The sequence below is a fragment of the Scardinius erythrophthalmus genome, assembly GCF_964197995.2.
Source record: "Scardinius erythrophthalmus genome assembly, chromosome: 6".
In the NCBI taxonomy this organism is placed as follows: Eukaryota; Metazoa; Chordata; class Actinopteri; order Cypriniformes; family Leuciscidae; genus Scardinius; species Scardinius erythrophthalmus.
The window spans coordinates 30,665,649-30,690,190 of NC_138226.1; the positions used below are offsets into that span (position 1 = coordinate 30,665,649).

Here is a 24,542-nt window from a genome sequence, read left to right on the forward strand (position 1 = left end):
ATACATTTAAGTAGCATATAGTACATTTTGACATTGACCTTCCTCATTTCTTTTTTCCTCCCATTGTTAAATTTTCACTTTTCTTTTTCTGCACCTATTGAAAAAAAAAAAAAAAAGTGGATGAAAAGTTGTGAATAGCTAATGCCAGTTTAAAACACACACACACAATCATGTTCACTCTGCTGACCTCATTCATGGCATCATCGATCTGTTTAAGCTCCTCGTATCTGTCCCGGGACTCTCGTAAGGGCTGTACCATTACTTCCTCAATCTGAGGAAACAACTGGAACACATAGAGGACAAACAATATCACAACTAAGTATCGGGATGTTTGATTCTATCCTGCAGGTTTCAGAATGTACTTTTGGGTCTTAACCTAACCAATTCACCTTCATCACTGTCTCAAACATGGGGATCAGGACAAACTTGATGAAGCCGATCTGAGCAGTGGGCTTGGTCACTTTTTCTCTGTCCATGAAAGGAGCGACAGGTAAACCCTCTGCCTTCTCTCGATCACTCTGTTTGAGAGAGAACACAATTCTGATGAAGAAACAAATGGTCTAGATGGATCATTCAGAATGTTAGGGTTTGTAGGATTCATTAACATGTTTTTGAAAGAAGTCACTTATGTTTACCAAAGCTTTTTTATATATATATATATATATATATATATATATATAAAAATCCAGTGAAAATTATAATTTATATGAAATATTTCCATTTGAATATATTTTAAAATGTAATTTCTTCCTGTGATGGCAAAGCTGAATTTTCAGCATCATAGAGTCCGACATTCAGTGTTCTGGAAGTAAAAGCTCCATTCATCATCTTCACAAGGAAATTTATTACATTTGAATGATAACTTACAAACCTTTAAAGACAGCCCTATTGTGAGCTACGAGGTAGTTAATCCATGGTGTTTGCTTCTGCTGAAGCTGCCGCATTATTTCAGCTTATTATTGTGTTTAACAGTGGAATTCCTGCTGAAAAACTAGTCTGGCTATCACCAGACCACACTCAATCTTTTAAGATTGAACATTACTCTGGGGAGTCTGCTCTGTATTTTCACTGCACAAGAGGCGTGATCAACGGGCATAGTTCAAATGACTCTGTACGCAATTGGGTAGTCCTTCAACCAATCAGACCAACGATCCGGGTGAGGTACTTTGCAGCGTAAACTCCAGGCAGGAAACGTGTCAACAAACGTGTTGGTTTGGAGCATTGATCAGCGGTTTGCAGAAGCAGCAATGGCAACAACAAAAAAAAACATTGAAGTGAGTGGTATTTATACCCACTCAAGCAATTTGTTTGTTAAACTAAAGAAGCCACTGAGCATCGTCGAGAGGTTAAATGGATTAAACCTGCCAATAGCGCGCCAGGTGGATAAGTCAGTTTGTGATTGGTCCCCGCAGATTTGTAATGGAAGCAGGATAGAAGAATGTACAGGTTTCCAGCCTGAGCTGCAGGGCGAAATCAAATCACCGGCAGATCGGGCTGGGTTTACCCAGTCTAACATTACCCATGATGCTGTAAAAAATTGTTTTACACCAGACAGTCGAAAAAGCATCGCTCTAGATAGCTCATAGATAGCTCTTTAGTTCCACCTACTCCCATGAAGCACTGCGAATGATGTAATTGAGTTGATCTCCCTCAAAATACTGAAATGAGTGCCTTTAAATGCACATTCTTAACCCGATTATGCTTAATAAGCCGCGATCATCTAAACTCGTTAACCCGTTTTCTTTTATTGGAGCGAGGTCATAAACCGATCGTCACAGCTTGATTTTTGCCCCTTACGGCGATTTCACCCAGCATGTAAATGCATTAACCTGCTTTCTGTCGGCTTATTGAAGTGTGCATGTGTTATATGTGAAGGAAACATGTCCTTACTGTGGATTTAAAGGGATAGTTCGGCCAAAAATGATATTAAACCCATGATTTACTCACCCTCAAGCTGTTCAAGATGCATATGTCAATCATTTTTCAGACGAACACATTTTCAGTTATTTTAGAAAATGTCTTAGATCTTTCAGTGGTTATAATGTCAAGTTATGACGTAGGACGTAGCGTTTGATTTAGCCATACTTCGTTCTACGTTATGACGCTTCCTGCGCTACGCCCTACGTCATACGGCAGCATCCATCTCCCGTGAAGCGCGTCGACCGTTGCCGGAAGCCAGTTATTTTCATTTATAAAGTTTTAAATATGTATATTTTTAGGACAAAACCGCAAGGATTACCCTCAGAAGGCCTTCGTTTATCCCCCTGGAGCCGGATGGATTACTTTTGTGAAGGATGCATGCACATTTTTGGGACTTGAAGGAGTGGACCCCATAACTTCACATTATAACCACTGAAACATCTAAGACATTTTCTAAAATAACTGAATATGTGTTCGTCTGAAAAGTGATTGACATATGAATTACGAACAGCTTGAGGGTGAGTAAATCATTTTTGGCCGAACTATCCCTTTAAGCACATTCAGAGCTAGCATTTTGCAGTAAGGCAGGAGGAAATATATCACAAACTCATACTCTTTCTTATCTTGACCCAATTTTTTTTTTATAATTGAACGCTCTCTCTCGTCTTGTGATGCTTTGCAGACTCTGCTGTGCGTTCACGTGTTTTAAAGGAGGCGTGGCTTTGGAGACGCTCTGAAGGGAGCCTCTCCGAAAATTGCCTACACTACCTATCAGTACAAAGTCTTGTACCTTTGTCTTTTTGTTTAATTAAAAAAAAAAATGTTTTGCTTCAAATCAAATGTTCCCTTAATATTTTTGGGGGAAATCTTGATTTTTCGGGACTCTTATGAATATAAAGTTCAAAAGAATTTCTAAAACATTTATACAGTATGAAACAAAAATCTTTAGGCCGGGTGCCCATCAAAGCATTTTTTTTCCTAAGGCCGGTATATTTAAAAAAAAAAAAATCAATTGGAGCGCCGCATTTTAAAAACGGCAGCAACGTAACGAGTTGCTGAGTGTCTTTTTCATGCTGAGAGCTTAGCGTTTTTTTTCCGGATGCCAAGAGTTGAAAAATGTTCAACTTTGTGTAAAACACAACCCTCATCACTGTCACTTTTTAACCAGCCGTCCAATCACAGTGAGGAAGGGGCGTGACTAATACCACACCGACCAACCGCCAAATCCTGCTTGTACAACGTCAACAGACGACAACAAGCACAACAACAGAACAAAATCATTTAAAACGAGCCAGAGCAAATACTTTACATCTTATCGACAGTTTTATATTCAGAAACAAATTGCGAAATCGGACAAACTTGTTGTCTTTCAAACTATTTAATACATCCTTGCCGAATAAAAGTATGTATTTCTTGCAACAACAAAAAAATCAAGTAATAACAAAATAAAGATTTTTAGGTCACACTTTATACTAGGTGACATTTACTACTATTGCGTAAAAAATGGATTGATAATGTATTTATTGTGTTAATGTTGTATTGCAAAACACTTTTGCTGCTATTCAGTTGGGTTACGGTTAAAGTTAGGGACCGGTATGGGTTGGTTTAAGGGTGGGTTAACAGTGTAATTATAATAACTGTAATTATATACAGATGTTTTTAAATATAAGTACAATGTAAAAACATGTATGTACAGTATGTACACAATAAGTGCTTTGTATCAAAGGATTCATTTAAATGTTAGTACATAGTAGTTAAAGACACTTAATATAAAGTGGGTCACACAACATACTGATTTAAAGTAAATGTTTTATTATTATTGATTTATTGTAGCTGTATTGTAATGCTAGCTTATCTACCTGCATGAAGTACTCCTCCAGCAAACAGTCCACCCATGGTTCAGCGACTTCCATTGGCCGGACCTCATTAGAGATATCACAGCACTTGATCAGCACCATCTTTAGCTGTCACAGAGAGATTAATAATCTCATCACAGCACTTTTAGAATATTGTGAATATTAATACTGTGAAATGAGTGAAGAAAGCTCACACAAGTAACATGCTCCTCATTAGTGTAGTCAAAGTGATCCACTTTCTGTTTGAAAGAGTCCAGAATCTCTCCATGTCGGGCCATGTCCGTGGCCAGTATCAGGGTGATGGTTCCCTGTCAGAGGTGAAATAACACACAGAGTCATTATACATTGCTCAAATACTAGTGTATTAACGTGTGTGTGTGCTGAAAGCCCTGAGGCACACCTGGCGAATCTGTTTGAAGGCTTCAGGATCAAAGTTGGCAAAGATGTTGCAGTCTGGCTGAGAGAATATTTGGAAGGCCACGGCGCAGTGATGGTTCTCCAGAGGAGAGATGTCATTGTACCTCACGGCCAGCTCTGTGCGCGCATTAATCTGATACCTGGAAAAGAGAGAGGATGGTGTGTACAGAGTCCAAAAACACTCGACAGGAGCCAAATGCAAACACAAATTATGTTTACATTTGGCGTCCAAGCAGCAGCACATATGTGGAAAATGAGGAACACAATGACGTATATCTTAAAGGAACACGCCGACTTTTTGGGACTTTAGCTAAGTAGCAGTGTTTCGCCTTCTGAGAATATAGTTCCCAGTATGTATACGGTTAGAAGATGGCTGTGTCTCATGTGACCTTGTTATTTGTACACGCTGTGACTATACAAATCACAACATGTAAATAGGAAAATGTTGGCCTTATTTTGTCACTTATTGGGAGCAGTATGCTAGCTGGAGCCGTTTACCTACAGTCTTTGTGCTAAGCTAGGCTAGCGGTGGGTGCGTCAGACAGAGTTACGGCACGCACGGAGATGAAAAGGGTATGTATGGACTTATCTAACTCTGGGGGATACGGTGAATAAGCTAAAGTCCCAAAAAGTCCAGTTTACCCTAAAATAAACATGTTGCATATTCCATCACTCAGTCCGAAATCATGTACTATCTGAGTAGGTACTGTATTTGTCACATGACCGCCACACTACTGTCACATGACCTACCACATCAGTTGTGTCGCTTCACTGCCATTTATAAATGCCCTCTTGTGGCCTCATGGGATAGTAAAGTGTCCATCCAATGCACACTTCAGAATCTCGGCAGAAGTAGTAGGTCATCTGAGGACTTTTCGCCTACTGTTTTTCGCCTACTATGTATTCAGACATTCTACACTTTTGGCATACTATTTTTCCGAAGAGATTCTGGACTCTTTCAAACAGAAAGTGGATAATTTTGACTTAACTAATGAGGAGCATGTGAGCTTTCTTAACCCATTTTACGGTATGTTACTTTTTTTATTAATAGTAATAGTAGTTTAATTAATAATTTAATTGATAATACAGTTTCATGAACGTGCACGTCGAGCACAGTATACCCCCAGAACACTTCAAATATATGACACGTGTCGCATGGGACCATTCGACATCTTGCATCTTTTTTAAAAAGCTTGATGCTGGTCGCTATTCACTGCCATTACACGGGCGAGAGCGAGCACTTTTTTTTTTTTTTTTCTCCTTTTGTCGTCTGAAAAAGCGCAAAATAATGTGTTTTAGGTACACAAATATATACAAAACCGTTCAAAAGTTTGGAGCTGGTACAATTTTTTTTATGTTTTTAAAAGAAGTCTCTAATGCTCATCAAGGCAAGGCTGCATTTATTTGATCAAAAATATGGTAAAACAGTAATATTGTGACATATTTTTAAATGGCAAAACATCAACTATAATGTAGTGGAATTTTACCAATCTATACTCTACCATTTGATTTTTTTCCCCAGATATGCTGACATGCTGCTCAAGAAACATTTCAGATTATTATCAATGTTAAAAACAGCTGTGCTGCTTAATATTTTTGTGGAAACCGATATGGTTTGTGATGCATGTGAATGTATAGAACAGCATTTATTTGAAATAGAACTCTTTTGTAACATAATAAATGTCTTTACTGTCACTTTTGATCAATTTAATGCATCCTTGCTGAAGAAAAGTATTCATTTTCATGGCTGGTAAACATAAATGATTGAGGCTCTTACGTGTTGTTGTACCCAGGATGATCCAGGTCGTGACACACAGCTGCTGTCATTAAAATAAGAATATCTACTTGTGTGAACTTTTCCTGAAAAACACAGAACAACAAGACCGGCAGTGATCATGAGGCCGGGTCTGCACATGTATCCCAGCTCTCCTACACTGCTAAACTAAAGCAAGTAATTTCCTCACTAATAGCTCAGCCTGTAATTGCTCGGATAATTAATCCAATGGCCTCTTAATACACATCCATGGCAACAGCAAGCACAGAGAGAAGAGTGAAAGTGTCTTCATAGCAGCAGAATTGCTTTTGCACCCCCACACATCACTCATTTATCACTTCGCTATCTTTCAGTCTCTTTCATTCACCTCCCACTTCTCTTTAATCTACCTCTGCTGCTCGAACTTTCCTGAGCAAAAGAAACAGGTGGCTACGGCGCATAAAAGATGTCTTCGACACATAATTAAACAATTACTACAAAAATATATATTGTAAGACATAATGCAATCTATACCTGTAGGTTGCAGAGGTAGATCATGCTGTACATCATCTGAGCGACGCAGAAGCAGTGGCGGAAATTATGAAAAGGATTGTTCCTGTAATTGTCATGGATGCAAAGCTGAAAATGGAAAGAGAGGACTTTATTTTATTTTATTATTTTCTTTATTACACATTGTCCAAAAAATGTATTTCCTGCAAAGCTGCTTTGAAACAATGTGTATTGTTTATTGTTGAAAGCGCTATATAAATAAATCTTACTTGGAATTGTATTGTACATATAATTTTTACATTTTTTACACAAGTTAGTTTTTCTTTAACCATCTGGCAACCACACAAAACACCATTGAAACCATCAAGCAACTATCCACAACTCACATGTTCTTCAGAAAAAGTCTAATAAAATAGTTCTCTAAATAAAAATATACGATAGATTTTCATTTTATTACACATTATCCAAAGAAGATATAATTATAATTTTCTCTTAAACATTTTTTTTTTTTTATGTAAAGCTGCTTTGAAACAATGCGTATTGTGAAAAGCACTGTATAAATACATTTGACTTAAACTGACTTAATTGTATTGCACAAATATATTTTATGGCAGGAGGCCTGTAACATTTATGCTCTGTTTTGGTTTAGTTTCATTGTGTTCTGGTTCTGTTTCTACGCACCTGTTTCTGTTCAGTTGATTACTCTCCCTTCTATTTAAGCTCTCAGTTTCCTTTGTTTCATTGTCCGGTATTGTTTATGTTAAGAGTGGTTATTTCCTGAGCTTCTTCCCTGTGATTCTCCTACATGTTCCTAGTGGAATGTACTATTAAAAACTCAATTTGTTATCCCTTGTGATTGTGCACTTACTATACCCTACACAGCGCCTGACAAGGCTAATCGGCCAAATTTTCTTTTATATATATATATATATACACTCACCTAAAGGATTATTAGGAACACCATACTAATACTGTGTTTGACCCCCTTTCGCCTTCAGAACTGCCTTAATTCTACGTGGCATTGATTCAACAAGGTGCTGAAAGCATTCTTTAGAAATGTTGGCCATATTGATAGGATAGCATCTTGCAGTTGATGGAGATTTGTGGGATGCACATCCAGGGCACGAAGCTCCTGTTCCACCACATCCCAAAGATGCTTTATTGGGTTGAGATCTGGTGAATGTGGGGGCCATTTTAGTACAGTGAACTCATTGTCATGTTCAAGAAACCAATTTGAAATGATTCAAGCTTTGTGACATGGTGCATTATCCTGCTGGAAGTAGCCATCAGAGGATTGGTACATGGCAGTCATAAAGGGATGGACATGGTCAGAAACAATGCTCAGGTAGGCCGTGGCATTTAAACGATGCCCAAATGGCACTAAGGGGCTTAAAGTGTGCCAAGAAAACATCCCCCACACCATTACACCACCACCACCAGCCTGCACAGTGGTAACAAGGCATGATGGATCCATGTTCTCATTCTGTTTACGCCAAATTCTGACTCTACCATCTGAATGTCTCAACAGAAATCGAGACTCATCAGACCAGGCAACATTTTTCCAGTCTTCAACTGTCCAATTTTGGTGAGCTTGTGCAAATTGTAGCCTCTTTTTCCTATTTGTAGTGGAGATGAGTGGTACCCGGTGGGGTCTTCTGCTGTTGTAGCCCATCCGCCTCAAGGTTGTGCGTGTTGTGGCTTCACAAATGCTTTGCTGCATACCTCGGTTGTAACGAGTGGTTATTTCAGTCAAAGTTGCTCTTCTATCAGCTTGAATCAGTCGGCCCATTCTCCTCTGACCTCTAGCATCAACAAGGCATTTTCGCCCACAGGACTGCCGCATACTGGATGTTTTTTCCTTTTCACAAACCCTAGAAATGGTTGTGCGTGAAAATCCCAGTAACTGAGCAGATTGTGAAATACTCAGACCGGCCCGTCTGGCACCAACAACCATGCCACGCTCAAAATTGCTTAAATCACCTTTCTTTCCCATTCTGACATTCAGTTTGGAGTTCAAGAGATTGTCTTGACCAGGACCACACCCCTAAATGCATTGAAGCAACTGCCATGTGATTGGTTGATTAGATAATTGCATTAATGAGAAATTGAACAGGTGTTCCTAATAATCCTTTAGGTGAGTGTATATATATATATATATATATATTTATTTTATTTTTTTTTCTTCTTTTGACTTGGGTGAAAATGAATTTTCTTTGGAAAAAGTCAAATAAAATAGTTCTCCAAATAAAAAAATAATTAATAAATTAATAATAATAATAATATTTCAAAGTATAGTTTTCTTACCAGCCATCTTTTCAGTGTGATGGGGTTAATATTAAAGTCCTTTACCAGCCCGAGGTCATGGTACATATGCTCCAGACAACTCAGCATCTTAAAGCACAACACACTGATGATAGCATTTTCAGCCGTACAAAAAATGTGGCTGTCACAGGTCAGTCATTTTGCCCATGGCGTCATTCATGCATCATGTGCATTGTCATTGGTACATCAACTTCTGTAGAATTGTTATTTTCTGCATCTTTCTTTTGGCCGATCCTCACCTCGTTTGGTTCCCATTGCCACACATCGAAGACTGGCTGCCTCAAAGCTTCTACTGTCCCCTGTGAGAGGTGGTACTACACAAGCCCCACAAACACAAGCAACAGACACAGAAGAGAAGAAGCAAGGGGAGAGAAAGAGGAGAAAGACAAAACAGTGGCATGTTAGGCTCTTACCTCGTTGGACTCCCACAGCCAGACGTCGAAGGTGGGTTTTCTGAGGGCATCTATGGTTTGCTGGGAGAGCATGTACTGCAGGCGACAGAGCTCCCAGTTAACCCCCGATAACCAACGCCTGGCTGTGGCCATTGCGTACATTACATTTACATCATACCATTTCAAACCTGTATGCTCTTTTTATTTTTACGAAATCTCCACACAGCTCTTTACCATATCCAACAGAGTCCTGCACATGTGCATACAGTACATTTAAAAAAAGTATATCGTGTCAACTAATTAACAAATCAGTCCCATGATTTACTAATACGTCAGCACATTGTACTAATTCGTTCACTCATTTTACTAAATCGGTGCACGATATAATAATTTGTTCCCTCGTTTTACTAAATAGTATGCACAATAAAATTCGTTCCCTCGTTTTTACTAAATTGTGCACACAATATAATTCCTTTTCTCATTTTACTAAGTTGTGCTTATGATATAATCATTTGTTCCCTCATTTTACTAAGTCTTGCTTATGATATAATTCGTTCCTTCGGTTTACTAAATCGTGCAAACAATAGCCTATAAAAATTTGTTCCCGTTTTAAGTCATGCGTACGATAAAATAATTAGTTCCCTTGTTTTACTAAATCGTGCGCACGAAATTATAATTCATTCCCTAAGTTTACTAAATCATAGCAACGTTACAATAAAAAAACGTTAAAATTGGTACAACATGGCCCCAATTTACGAAATCAAGAGCACAAATTATATTTTCTCTGTAATATTTAAAAAATAATGACATTAAAAAAATTAATATAAATGCTGTTAAGATTGGTTGAGATTTCAATCATGACTACTTTTACAGTTCTTTTTTAGGTTTTGTTTTTGTTTATCACGCCTACCATCACTGTGAAAAAAGATGTGGAAACTGTTGTACAATTTTATGTGTGTATGTATATATATATATATATATATATATATATATATATACATACACACATAAAATTGTACAACAGTATATATATATATATATATATATATATATATATATATATATATATACTGTATATATATTATTTTTTTGTTTTAAATCTTTTTTTTTGTCAACTATCCCTTTAAACCTTTCTTACCTTAAATGGTGCTGTGTATGCTGACTTATATCAAATTATTTAAGCACAATAAGTATACAAAATAATGAATAAAAACGTTACAAACACTTGCTCACATCTGCCATTTACATACCTTTGGGTATGAAGGCACATCTCTGCGAGTGGTTAACTTCTTGTTGTCATCTAGGAAACTGCTGTAAAGTTAAAAAAGTAGACGGGGGCTCAGTTGCTTTAGACCCGAAGATGCTGTTTTTTTTTTTCACTTTTAACAACCATGTCAACATCTCTCAAAGAGAGTATCTTGAGAACATACAGGTATCTTTGATTCATCTAGAATCTGATCCTTCACTAATAAGAGAGCACGTGAGAGCCATGTCAGCTCATTAAGACTCAAAAGGGAATAGACCTGACCTCATCTGTTAGTAACAAGAGCTGACTAAGACAACTGGGCTGCTTCTTAATTCTCCTCTCATTAAAGTTAGCAGTACGGACAGTGCTATGAATAACCTGCTATAGATATACACACCTGCAATAGATATACACTTTGGGATACTTTTAAAAGGGATATTTAACATTGAAATAATATAATTGTAAATTTTAAGACACTTAATTGCATATTAAAGGGGTAGTTCACAAAAATGTAAATTCTGTCAGTAATTACTCACCCTTATGTTGTTCCAACCCCGTAAGACTTTCGTTCATCTTCGGAACACAAATTAAGCTGGCTCACTCCTTCATAGGCTTCTCTGTAATTGAAACTTGCTGGCCCAGAAAGTTAGTAAAGACAGTTAAAATAGTCCAAGTGACTACAGTGGCTCAACCTTAAGTTTATCAAGCGACAAGAATACTTTTTGTGCGCAAAAACAAAACAAAAAATAACGACTTTAATCAACTATTCATTTTTTTCTGTGTGGGCCTCTTGAGTGAGTTCACGTAGTGTAACAGTGCAGCGCTTCTGGGTTGTACGTCAGAACGTAGGCTCACTATTGGCCGGCATCACACACATGACCAGCGTCGGCCAATAGTGAGACTACGTTCTGACGTACAACCCAGAAGCGCTGCGCTGTTACACTACGTGAGGCCCACACAGAGGCCCAAACTTATGGTTGAGCCACTGTAGTTGCTTGGACTATTTTAAACATTGTCTTTACTAACTTTCTGGGCCGACAAGTTTCAATTACAGAGAAACCTATGGAGGAGTGATCCAGCTCTCAGATTTCATCAGAAATATCTTAATTTGTGTTCCGAAGATGAACGAAAGTCTTACGGGGTTGGAACAGCATGAGGGTGAGTAATTACTGACAGAATTTTCATTTTTGGGTGAACTGACCCTTTAATTGCAATTAAACTAAAATGTATTATGGTTTAAATTTCTGTAATTTCAATATTAAAATATTGAATGTTTTTTAAATATTCTGTAATTAAAAAAAGAAAAGTAATTTCTGTGGAAATTTGTGTCATGTATTTAAATGTATTTGTAATTACACATTTGTAATGATGAAGTTACAATTTAGTACATTTAAAACACGTTTGATTAATTTTATTGCAATACTAAATAACACATTACAGTTAAAATTATAATCAAGTGCTTTACATGTGCTTTAGTATGTTAGTCAACACTCTACTGTACTTGAATCTTTAGAACACAACACAAGATAATTAAAAAATGGTTTAAAATATACTTTAAAGTAAAACTTGACATTAATTACAAAGTGCACTTGTTAACTGTGTTAAGAAACAGTTGTGAAAGTGTACTCTCATTAAGTACACTTAAAGAGCCTGTTACGTAATTAATATTATATTATCTTCTAGTACAGTTTTTTTTTTTTTTGTTTTTTTTATATACGTTTAAGATTTGAAATACACTACAAGTGCACATTCAATTCAATTTAGATACCTTCTTTTTTAGTGCAAGGCCAATGAATTTGGTCCACTTCAACATAAAATCAAAACTTTTGCCCTTTTACAAAGTCTTGATTTTGTTTTTGGGGTGTACTAGAATATGTTTGATTGTTCAAAAACAATGCTGATTTCGATGAAGCCCCTCCTTCCGAAATACGAAATGTGCTGTGATTGGTTAGCTGGCCCAGTGTGTTGTGATTGGGAGCGCTTAGCGCGCGTTCTGGAAATGTCATGCCCCTCCATATGAATGAGTTCTTCTCTAGTGTAAATATTAAGGTTATTTTAAACCAATTCAGACCCTGACAATGTTAATGAACAAGAGGATCGTTCAGAATGGATTTCATGCACAGACTTTGCAAGCACGGATTTCACAGGATGTTTCAGAGTGGTGTGTTTTTTGTAATTTTCTTATACATTATAGATAAGATGTTCTCTACCATTTAATCATGATATTTGTCGGAAAACTATAGGTAATACAAACAGTAATCGATCAGAAAACCATGGTTAATTTTCCTAAGGAGCGGTGAACCGTCTTACAAAAGCAAGAGCTCACAATAGCAACAGAAAACAAGCTGTTCTCCATAAAATGTGCAGCGCACAGATAAATGTTGAAATTATAATGTTCAGCAACAGTGTTTAAAATAAATTTTAACCACTCTAAGTTCGTCAGCCTTTTTCAGCCGTCAACAGGTTTGCGCAAAACTTTTGCGATTTTTTTCTAAATGTCGACAAGCTCTCCCAGTCACTGCACTAGCCATTTTTATTAATCGAAGGAGATGCATGTGTGTTTTCCAAGCATTAATGGTAAGAAACAACCCTTATTATACTTGTGAGCAGCACATATGAGGTGTTTCTGGGTGTTTCTCCCTCATATCTGCTTGGAGGTCTTGATTGTGGCATTTATTTGAGGTTTAGAATCCATTATTCCTGTAATTCTTTTGTCTTAAATGAATTTAATAAAGAACTCTGTCTCATATTCTGTCCAAACATACCGATTCATCTACGTCATGTGACCTGTAAATGCACAAAAACTGTTTCCATTGCAGTTTTGCAAAGTATTTATTTTTCGTATTGCTTGAAAAACCACCTCATGCGAGCGTTAAACCTTTTTGGGGATAAATGGGAGTTTTTGCGAAATTGTGTGTTTCCAAGTGTTTCCATTGGGCGTTTTCAATTCGCAATTTCAATTTGCGCAATTTGAAGGGTAATGGAAACGCGGCTACTGTCTTCTCTAATGCAGCTCAACCAGCACCTTTTTTGCAAATTCCGGACACATTATTTAAATGAGGAACATTATGACTTCATAAGATCCAGAAAAATCACATTGTAGTCCAAACGAGCCGTTCGTTGTAGTTCTTGGAAAGGGGATTCTGTTAAATAAAATATCTCCCTTATGAGTGGAGTTTGAGCTTTGTAAACTTGCAGATCTTTGTAATGCTCAAACAGCAATTACTTAAGCAATTACTAAATTACTAATTACACACTTACTAAAGTTGAAAAAGTGGAAAAGCGTAATAGGACCCCTTTAATCCATGTTCGTGGGGGAAATTATTTCATGTTTGGCTGACATCACCAAGTAACTCCTACTTTTCACCTCCACCCTTCCAACCACCTGATTTCATGTAACGTCACAATCAAATAAATTCCTGAAGTATAAAGTCTAGTCTCAACCTACATTTATATCGTTTATATTATATCATTTATACATTTATAACCTACACCAAATATATCGTTCTACTTCCCGTTGTGGTAATGATGTTCCAATATCTCCAGAACGAGCAATAAGGTCACTGACCTGTTGTTCCTGGAGGCCATCTCCTCCCGCAGCTTCTTGATGTCACTGCGACATTTCTCGATCTCCACCACCTTCATCCCCTCCACTGAAGAGACAGAGGAAAATGACGGAAACAGAATACATTATGCATAGGATTATGACAGATGATTTACATATTTTAAGTGAGCCAAACAGACAGAAAATATGGAAACGAGCTAGAGAACATGGTCATGGTTTTCCTACACAAACACAGACTGTTGAGCCATAAAAAGGACATCTGACACCAGTTAATGCCTAGCTTTACGCTTCCATTGTCCGAAATAATGCTGCTGGTCTAAAGTACGAGCAAATCACCTTTGACAGCTAGACCATCTTTGGACAGACCACCTATTTGACAGCTGTTTTGATTTACTCCTCACAACGTTGGTTTGAGAATGAGCATATGTCACACAACATTTCCACGTTGGCATCTGTCTAATTTGGTTGCTTCTATCAAATTAACAGATTAATTTGCAGCAAAAGTACTGTATAGTTTGATTAGATGCAAGACCTCTGGACTCACATTGTATAATTTATTGTGTAATTATACACATTATATAATATCTGGACTTCCTGCAACTATTCTGTTTATAGACAGCGCACAGTAATAAATCACCTTAAATTACATGAGGCTGGTGAAGAGTTCAAACTTATGAAGAGGTCAGGGTCCATCGCCTTGGTGACTCATTACATCATGGCTGTATTTGGATTTATATGGACACACAGCTGTGCTGCAATGGAATGAATCCTAGTCTCTGGTGATGTTACATCGAGCATTATTACTTACTGAAGCAATAGGTCTTTTGAATAAGGGGTAGGGAATGTGAATATTTTAGCTTATTATGTTGAAGTGGATGTTGTGTATTGTTAAATGTATTGTGATTCTATGGCTAGGCCAAAGACCAATTTTCAGCCAAGGCTGGTCAATAAAATACAAACAACAACTAACTAACTAAAACAACTAGTGCGCAAAGACTGCTACAGTCAAATATTGCCATTAAACTGCCCCTAACCCTTTAGTTCTGAATCATTGTACAATAGATTCCACAAATAGTGTTGAGGGATGACGTATTTTTATAGGCCAAAACCCAGAAACAAGTTAGCATTTTTACACTTCCAGTTCCATTGTCTTTGAAGTCAGTGGGTTTTTTTAATGAGTTTTTGGTTAAATGCCTGAAATAGGGTCTGTGGTGAACACAAGCTCAAGATATTTTCACGTTTTATTCTACATCAATGATTCCCTCTTGGGATTTTTAAAAGCTTTTACTCAACTTGAAAATCCAGTTACTAACAAGTGGTTAAATGGCACTACAAGGTTGTTGAGGACATTAAATGTCATCAGCCAAACAGATAAACTCATCTTCGCTTTTAGTTTGTTGTGTTTATAATCACGGTCTTGCAAACTATTATAACTCGAACTTTCGGGGCAAAGGTTTTTAAACAAAGACTGAAAGAGTCGGAGGCTTAGTAATGGTGACGCTGAAGTCAAGCGACCACGGTGTGGTCGTTTAAAGCCTTTTGACTTCTGCTGATTACATTTATGCTTCAAAATTCATAAAATTTGTGTTCTAGCAACACCAATATCATTGGTTCAATTCTCAAGGAAAGCAAGAACTGATAACGTTTACTTTTGAATGCAATGCAAGTCACTTTGGATAAAAGCATCTGTCAAATGTAAATGTAACATTTTTCAGTGTTGACGTAACATCTTCTATCCCAGCATAACTTACAGAGACAGCTGTAAGAAAGTAATTTGAGGAAATGTTAACACTGCATTATTGAAACAGCGCCATTTGATTTATCATTCCATTCAGACCAAAACACCAACATTGGGTTAACCAATGGTGTGAGTTTGTAGCCATTTTACTTACCAATGGTAATGTTTTAAAACAATTAGCATTGTTGCAATTTAGTTTAGGGATGCTATAGCACACTAGCTCCTTCACTTTTAAAAATCTGATAGCAAAGAAAGGAAAATGAGGGGAAAATAGCTCCACGTCTTTACTTCCTGTACAGAATTGCATGGAGACATGCAAATGTTTAAACAAATGTGAACTCATAACAGGCAGTATGTTTGCTTATGTGCTACAGGACATTACTGCCACTTGTACTTAATAATAACATTAAAAAGTATGCATTAAGTTGATCAAAAATGACAGTGAAGACATTTATAATGTTACAAAAGATTTCTATTCCAAATAAATGCTGTTCTTATGAATTTTCTATTTAGCAGTACACAAATATCACAGTTTCCACAAAACTATTAAGCAGCACAACTGTTTTCAACATTGATAATAATAAGAAATGTTTCTTGAGCATCAAATCATCATATTAGAATGATTTCTGAAGGATCATGCTGAAGACTAGAGTAACGATGAGGAAAATTCAGCTTTTTTTAAATACATTTTAAAATATATTCAAATAAAAAACAGTTATTTCAAATTGTAATAATATTACAAAACATTGCTGTTTTTACTGTATTTTTGATAAAATCAATGTAGCCTTGGTGAGCAGAAGAGACTTATGGCGCTTTTCCACTGCATGGTACGGCACGGTTCGGCTCGGTACGGTTCGACTCGGCGCGGAACGGTTCGACTCGCTTCGCTTTTCCACTGCGTGGTACGACTCGACTCGGTACGGCACGGTTCGGTTCGCTTTAGCTCGGTTGCTTTTCCATTGCAGTTAGTACCGCTTCAAACTGGGTGGGACTGATCGTTATAGTTGCCGCCTCTACTGCCATGACATCATCGTAAACGCGCCACATTTCAAACGCACAACACAGGGGATGGTGCTCTTGATTCTCGGCATGTGGATGTTTTTAAATTAAATTAAACGTTCTTATAATGGTTTACTATATGGAAGGAAAATTCTTAACGTGTAATTAAACGTTGCGTTCATATTCTGGGCTCATCTGATTTTTTGTACATAGCATAGCCTACTTTGTTATGATTTTAGTATCATAATGATTAATAAATGCACGCACAATTATCCGTGAACTTGATTTGAACAAATGCCTTTCAACTTGTGTGTGCAAAATTCAGAATTAAATGAATGTGCAGCAATCTTTACAAATAGAGAGTCTAGGCCTAATGTACTGTTTTAAACTAGCCTACTGCCATTAAAAAAGCGCATTTAGTTAATGTTATGTTACTTTTTTCCATCTGCCTATGTTGATTATGAAAAGTGAACAGCACGAGTAGAGAGACATGGAGCGAGTCGGACATAATTTTGACCACTTCATTAAGTTTTGTTTTGTAGAAAGCCTTTCTTTAAAGTGAATTTCGTTTTGTATAAATTGTATCTTAATATTAATATTTTTTTCATCAAACAATTGATGAAAAAACATCACATCCTCAAATACACAAAGCTTGAAATGTCTTTAAACGAAATAATTCAAAACAAAAAGAAATAGGCTACTCTCTTATAATTCATTATGTGCATTTCTCTCTATAGGCGCGTTTACTACGAATATGGCGATCGTCAACTTCATCTTTGCCATGCACAGACACTGACAGAAAACACCATTTTATAAATAAAAATCAGTGCACGCGTTTTAATAAAATTACAACTTTAATTGTGATCATTAAAATAATTGAATATTAAATATTTTGTGGCCAAGTTTTGCTCATTTAGTATAGGCTATATATAGGCGTAATTGTAGGCCTATTAAACTGAACAAGCGCAAAATTCAGCATTCAATCAAATATTCAAAAAGACTTAATAATAATGTTATTTCAACATAATAGCTCGTTATTTAGACATAATGTGCGTGCAACAAGCAAGATGTGCATTTGTAAATCCGGGGATGCGTGCATTGATTTTTATTTATAAAATAGTGTTTTCTGTCAGTGCCTGGCAAAGATGAAGTTGACGATCGCCATATTCGTAGTAAACGCGCCTATAGAGAGAAATAACATTATTATTAAGTCTTTTTGAATATTTGATTGCTGAATTTAATATACATACGCACGTGTGTGCCCTCAGCACATGCGTTAAAAATTATCCGGCGCCGCCCCTGACTGCAAGAAACAGTTTGCAAGAAACTTTTTAACTGCAAGAAACTACAGCGTTGGCTGTTGTCTACTGGCTATTTACTGTAAATCTAGCGGGTTTGTCTCGTGCACGGTCTCGTGTCGCAAATACAATGACACTGGTAGTGACGATTCTGTCTGAGCAATCAGTGATCTTCAGTGTTTTCACGTCACATTTTAGTAACGGTACGGTACACTTGGAACCTCAACAGAGGTGGTACCATTTAAAGCGAGCCGAAGCGAGCCGTACCGTACCGTACCATGCAGTGGAAATGCGCCATAAGTGAGCCGTACCGAACCGAGCCGTACCGTACCATGCAGTGGAAAAGCGCCAAAGCGTGCCGTACCGAACCGAGCCGTACCGTACCATGCAGTGGAAAAGCGCCATTAAAAAATCTTACCGACCCCAAACTTTTGAATGGTAGTATATATTAATATGGATGTCATCATAAAAACAAATCAAGCAATTAAAAAAAAAATTATGTTCATGAGAATAAGCACCCTTGCACCTTAGTGTGCTTATAGAAACAGAAGGAGCAAAGAAACAGTAATCTGAATATCAAACTGTGACCTGTATGTTAATTTACAGGCTCTGTTGATAGTCGGACGCACGTGACACTTCAGCTGGGTACCAAGCCTTCTAAAATATAAAGTGTGAAAGGCTAATGAATAACTTTCCTTTACAAATACATGCCTTATACATGTGAATGATATGCGAGTGAACAAAAATATAAAATTAAATCTACACCACATAATGTAAAGTAATACATATTATCCACAGAATCTTATCAGAGTGGCTCTAATTATTGGACAAAAAACTTCCTCACGTAATAACCTAGAATACTGTCTAACACTTGATGGCTGCTCTGTTAAGTCTTCGTCGTCGGTTAGGAACCTGGGTGTGCTCTTTGATAGCAATCTTTCATTTGAAAGTCACGTGTCTAGTATCTGTAAAACCATTTTTTTTTCATCTTAAAAATATATCTAAATTACGCCATATGCTCTCATTGACAAATGCGGAACAATTAGTTAATGCGTTCATGACATCAAGGCTAGATTATTGTAATGCTCTAATGAGTGGTTGCCCTGCACGCTTAATAAACAAACTACAGCTGGTCCAAAACGCAGCAGCTCGAGTTCTTACCAGAACCAGGAAGTATGACCATATTAGCCCGGTTCTGTCAAAACTGCATTGGCTGCCTATTAAACAACGCATAAATTTTAAAATATTGCTGATCACTTACAAAGCACTAAATGGTTTAGCTCCGCAGTACTTGAGCGAGCTCTTAACGCAGTTAAGAGTCCTTCACGTCTATTGCGATCTCAAAATTCCGGCCAGTTGATAATACCTAGAATATCAAAATCGACTGCTGGCGGTAGATCCTTCTCCTATGTAGCACAAAACTTTGGAACAGTCTTCCTACCATTGTCTGGGAAGCAGACACACTCTGTCAGTTCAAAGCTAAATTAAAGACACATCTCTTTGACCTAGCATGTCATAATACATTATAGACTTCTATAATTTAATGTTATGCTGCATAGATTAGGTCAGCCGGAACCGGGAACACTTCCCATAAATCCTGATGTACTCGTTACATCATAAGAAGAATGGCATCTACGCTAATTTTAGTGTCTTTGTTTATCCCGGGGTTTTCCCGCAGCCTGCCGGATCCAGGTCGTATCCAGATCTGATGAAGGACCTTCGCCTGGACCCGATCCAACGCAGTGCTGAAGTGCCAACTAGTCTCTCCCTATGGAGGATCCCTCTACCACTCTACAGATAAAGCGTCGTCGGGAAAACTCAATTTGCGTACATACCCCGAATTGATAAAATAAAATAAAATTCTGTATCAAAATCATAAGGAAACGCCAGTACTTTGTTTAGGCTTGGTTTGTAGGGAATTCCAAACCTGCGTACATATATTCAAACGCACATAACTATAGAACCAATTCTTAATGCGCATGTGAACGCCATCAGCGTTTCTCACAGGTTCGCGTTTAAAGTCTGTGTAGAGAGAATGGTGTCGTCTTATCGGCCCCTAATTTAACAACAAATGATCTTTGCGACGGAAGCTAATCAATCAAAACTAACTTTAGCTGGAAAATAACTTTATTAAAGAACCGCTATAAAGCCAAAACAATCTCTGTTACCTTAAATTATACGCTTATCTCTGTAAAGCTGCTTTGAAACAATCTACATTGTTAAAAGCGCTATATAAATGAAGATGACTTGACTTGACTTGACTATTTGAGTTATATATTAGTTGTGGTATGGAATAGCTCTTAAATAAATCAAACACAAAACATATCTACTTCCTCAAATCTGCACTGGGTATAGCAGAACGTTATCTATAATTCACTACTGTTTTTGAAAGCGCTGCAAAATGACTGTGAGCAGATTTTATCGTGTCTTGTTTGTGAAGTTTAGCCCTTCAATTCTAGCCTTCTGTCCATTAGCAAAACACTGGACAAGATATTGGGTGAAAACAGTTTAAAACTCACACTCCACTCTCTTCTCCAGCATGGCTAGGCGATTCGTCACCTCAGTCTTCAGTTCGTTGATTTTAAATGCCCTTGGGGAGAGCAGCGAGGCAGACCGGTGCAGATGGAGAGAAATATACAAAGATCATTCATCCTTGAAATACCAAAACGATTCAAAATTCAATCAAAGGAAGTTTATTGTGAATTAGCTGAGAAATTCAACATGAAATACAGAAACAGAGATGGTGACAATACCTGGAGAACTGCTCTGCCACCTGGGTCAGTACATTCTGGAAAAGCTCCTCTTTATCTGAGAGAAGAGAAAACAATTTATATTCATAATCATGGCCAAACACTGATATATGATGTAGCCTATTTAACAGTTTTATATATCTGTGTTTCCTCCTGTTAGACTTAAAGGAACACGCCGACTTTTTGGGACTTTAGCTTATTCACCGTATCCCCCAGAGTTAGATAAGTCCATACATACCCTTTTCATCTCCGTGCGTGCCGTAACTCTGTCTGACGCACCCACCGCTAGCCTAGCTTAGCACAAAGACTGGAGATAAACGGCTCCAGCTAGCATACTGCTCCCAATAAGTGACAAAATAACGCCAACATTTTCCTATTTACTGTGGTGATTTGTATAGTCACAGCGTGTACAAATAACAAGGTCACATGAGACACAGCCATCTTCTAATCGTATACATACTGGGAACTATATTCTCAGAAGGCGAAGCACTGCTACTTCTGCGGAGTGTTATTCCTTGTTATTCGTACACGCTGTGACTATACAAATCACAACATGTAAATAGGAAAATGTTGTCGTTATTTTGTCACTTATTGGGAGCAGTATGCTAGCTGGAGCCGTTTACCTCCAGTCTTTGTGCTAAGCTAGGCTAGCGGTGGGTGCGTCAGACAGAGTTACGGCACGCACAAAGATGAAAAGGGTATGTATGGGCTTATCTAACTCTGGGGGATACGGTGAATAAGCTAAAGTCCCAAAAAGTCTGCGTGTTCCTTTAATAAAATAAGCAATACATGTACAATGAATGAAACATCCTGCAACAAACAATAAAAACTCCAAATAGTCCAAATATATATCAGATATTCCTGGCATTCTTGTATCAGAGAAACTGTGACTTCTTACAATTATATAGAGTGAGAATTGATAAACACTTTCAGATTTTTCCATGTGTTTTTTCTTCACCAATAATATAAGTGTTCTGATACTATTGATTTTCACAAAATAGTCGCAAAATATGCACATAGAAAATGTGCATCCTATGCACAGAATGCATATACTGCAGAAACTGTATCATGGTAGTATGTTATTTCAAAACTACCCACAGTATTTGTGCATAACTGATGGGATATTGAAAAACAAAGCAGAGAAACTACATGACGTTGACAATAAATCTACTGAGAAATAGCCTTGGAATGCAGATGAATCAGAGAATCTGTCCAAAAAAAGGAACTTGTACATCTGAGTTTGCTTTAAAATCAATAAAAAGTTATAATCACTTCTCTGCTCATGATAACACAGATAGATTGAAAAGACTGCAGTCCACCCCCGCTGCAGGAGTGTTCCCACAATGATAAATGGAGTCGCTCTTGTGCTCACACGCAGCTTTCCACACACTCCATTTATGGAGATTTGAGAACATATGAGTGATCACTCTAGAGCTCTTTCAGTCTTCATAATAAAACAAACCCCATTTTCCCATTTCGATCGGAATGTAAACACCATCAGTGAAAGCACAGTGTTGAACATATGATTTATACATGCATAAACATTTAGGGTATGTGAAAGGACATAAAATGCAGAACATCTGACACTTACCTGCAAGTTGTCCGCCAGTTATGGGCACCACTTTGTACGGTGACCTTCAAAAACACCGGGACACACAAACGTAATTACAAAGCAGTTGGCGCCACGCTAAAACACGTCCCCCTCTGCCTAAATGGCAGTCAAGTTACTCCTCAGAGAGATGCTGTTTTCTGTAGCATTACTAACCAAGGTGTCTACTCTTTTGGCAGTCGGTTGTGATTGTGACCGGTGAATGGACACACTTAGACTCTCAGAGAGTGACTTCCCCTTTATCTTTTTCTGGCCGCCATCCATTGTTTGTCTAGCATGTAGGGCAGATCTCCATATAACCAACAGATAAGGCACAGACAGTAGACTACTTTACTGGGCGTCTCACCTCTGAATGTTTGAACCGTGTCTTTATGTTTTATGTGTGTCCATTTTTTCCCTGAGTGTGTCTGCAAATTGGTGTAAAGATTGGATCATTGGTTTTATATTATAAAATCTCTAAAATTTAGGGCCCTATCTTGCACCCAGCGCAATTGACTTTGTACACCGACGCATGTATCATTCCTATTTTGCACCCGCGCAAAGCGCGCTTTTCCCTCCACAGAAGCACATCGCTAAACTAGGGAATAAACTTGCGCTCCCCTGGGCGATTCAGCGCAAAAAAGGAGGCGTGTTCCGGCGCAAACGTTCCTTCATGCTATTTTGCAGGTTTAGAAAACAATTGCGCCACTAACCAGGAAAAAATAGTTTAAAGTCAGTGGCGCGTTGCGCATGTTATTCATATGCTATTTTAAGGGCGCATGCTTGGCCATAATCAATGTAGCGTGTGCACAACGCGCATACACTTTGATTCTCTCATCTACACAGAAGCAGCAGTTTTCATTTTTGCAAATCATACATTATTACGATAGATAGATAGATAGATAGATAGATAGATAGATAGATAGATAGATAGATAGATAGATAGATAGATAGATAGATAGATAGATAGATAGATAGATAGATAGATAGATAGATAGATAGATAGATAGATAGATAGATAGATAGATAGATAGATAGATAGACAATTTATTATAAAAGCATACATCTAGCTTACACATTTACCCAAATTATCATACGCCTTTTTAACCGAAGTTAATTTGGGTGGGTTTCTCCATCCCCAACGTCCCTGACGAGAGCGTTGCTCTCCTCGGCTGTGAACCGCTCCTGGCGCGCGCCTGGCAAATCCGCCGTTATAATAGGAATCCGCTTTAGAACAAGCGCGCATGCTCTTAAAGGGAATGTGAGATGACGCTTTGATTGGTTTATTTCACGTTACGCCCAAACCACACCTATGAATAATGAAGCTTCTTCAGACCAACCCATTTTAGATTTGCGCCTGGCGCAAGAGTCATTTATCCCGCCGGGAAAATAGCAACAGCACCAAGACCCGCCCACAAAGTTACTTGCGCTTTGCGCTTTGACACTTGCGTTTCAGATCGTTAATATAGGGCCCTTAGTGTTTGCTGTTCACAAAAACAGGGACCGCAAGCTAAGACAGTTCAATGCTCCAAAAAGTGCAGGGAGTATTATTTTTTTAAGATCACTTTTCAGAGCTATCCTGAAGAAAAAAAGTAAAATAAAATGACTCTATGGTGGATCATTTGCTATTAAATCGGTCTGTAGAGATTCTAACTAAATGTTGTTTAGGCCTAGACATTTGTGTGTCAATCTGATTCAGAAGTCCACTGCATGTGTATAAGGCACTTTTAAAGTTAAAAAGCATTGAATTTTAGTTTATGAATGGGATGGATTGCTAAGTTACCTCTCTGAGTTGTTTGGCATTGTGGGGTCGATGGAGACCATTGCTCCTGTTGAGTCCAGAAGGGAAATGGTTGTGTTCCTGTCAGAAGCAGACACATTCACTAAATATGGGAGCACTTCAAAAGTGCACACACACACACACACACACACACACACACACACACACACACACACACACGCATCATACTGTACCTGGAGAGCCCTGTGGCAGTGCAGAATAACTCCTTTATATCACATGGGCTGCAGAAACGGCTGAAAACCACCTGAGAAACACAAAGTCTGTTCAGTATCTCTAAAACGAATCTGCTTTGGGCCACTACTTGAAAAATAAAACTTCATGCTATGTTGAAGATGAAAAGATCTGATCATGGGGTTTGAAACACAATTAATATTCAAAATATTATCG

At 37.7% G+C, this 24,542-nt stretch overlaps 1 protein-coding gene across 2 annotated transcripts in view; it reads right to left on the bottom strand.

Moving 5' to 3' along the window:
- The window catches only part of pde9aa (phosphodiesterase 9aa), a 29,449-nt gene that overhangs the window by 462 nt on the left and 4,445 nt on the right, over window positions 1-24,542 (bottom strand). The window contains exons 2-18 of one of the 2 annotated variants that reach the window (XM_081368189.1): window positions 24,329-24,399; window positions 24,138-24,215; window positions 22,358-22,401; window positions 20,770-20,824; window positions 20,536-20,606; window positions 13,985-14,069; window positions 10,421-10,481; window positions 9,192-9,266; window positions 8,761-8,847; window positions 6,481-6,585; window positions 5,971-6,053; window positions 4,177-4,333; window positions 3,971-4,084; window positions 3,780-3,884; window positions 390-518; window positions 188-283; window positions 39-94 (exon numbers count right to left, since the gene is read on the bottom strand). In XM_081368189.1, the coding sequence (XP_081224315.1) occupies window positions 44-94; window positions 188-283; window positions 390-518; window positions 3,780-3,884; window positions 3,971-4,084; window positions 4,177-4,333; window positions 5,971-6,053; window positions 6,481-6,585; window positions 8,761-8,847; window positions 9,192-9,266; window positions 10,421-10,481; window positions 13,985-14,069; window positions 20,536-20,606; window positions 20,770-20,824; window positions 22,358-22,401; window positions 24,138-24,215; window positions 24,329-24,399 (1,467 nt within the window). In that variant the 3' untranslated portion in view covers window positions 39-43. Of the gene's footprint in view, window positions 1-38; window positions 95-187; window positions 284-389; window positions 519-3,779; window positions 3,885-3,970; window positions 4,085-4,176; window positions 4,334-5,970; window positions 6,054-6,480; window positions 6,586-8,760; window positions 8,848-9,017; window positions 9,093-9,191; window positions 9,267-10,420; window positions 10,482-13,984; window positions 14,070-20,535; window positions 20,607-20,769; window positions 20,825-22,357; window positions 22,402-24,137; window positions 24,216-24,328; window positions 24,400-24,542 lie in introns of both variants that reach the window. The other variant, XM_081368190.1, reaches the window with a different exon arrangement.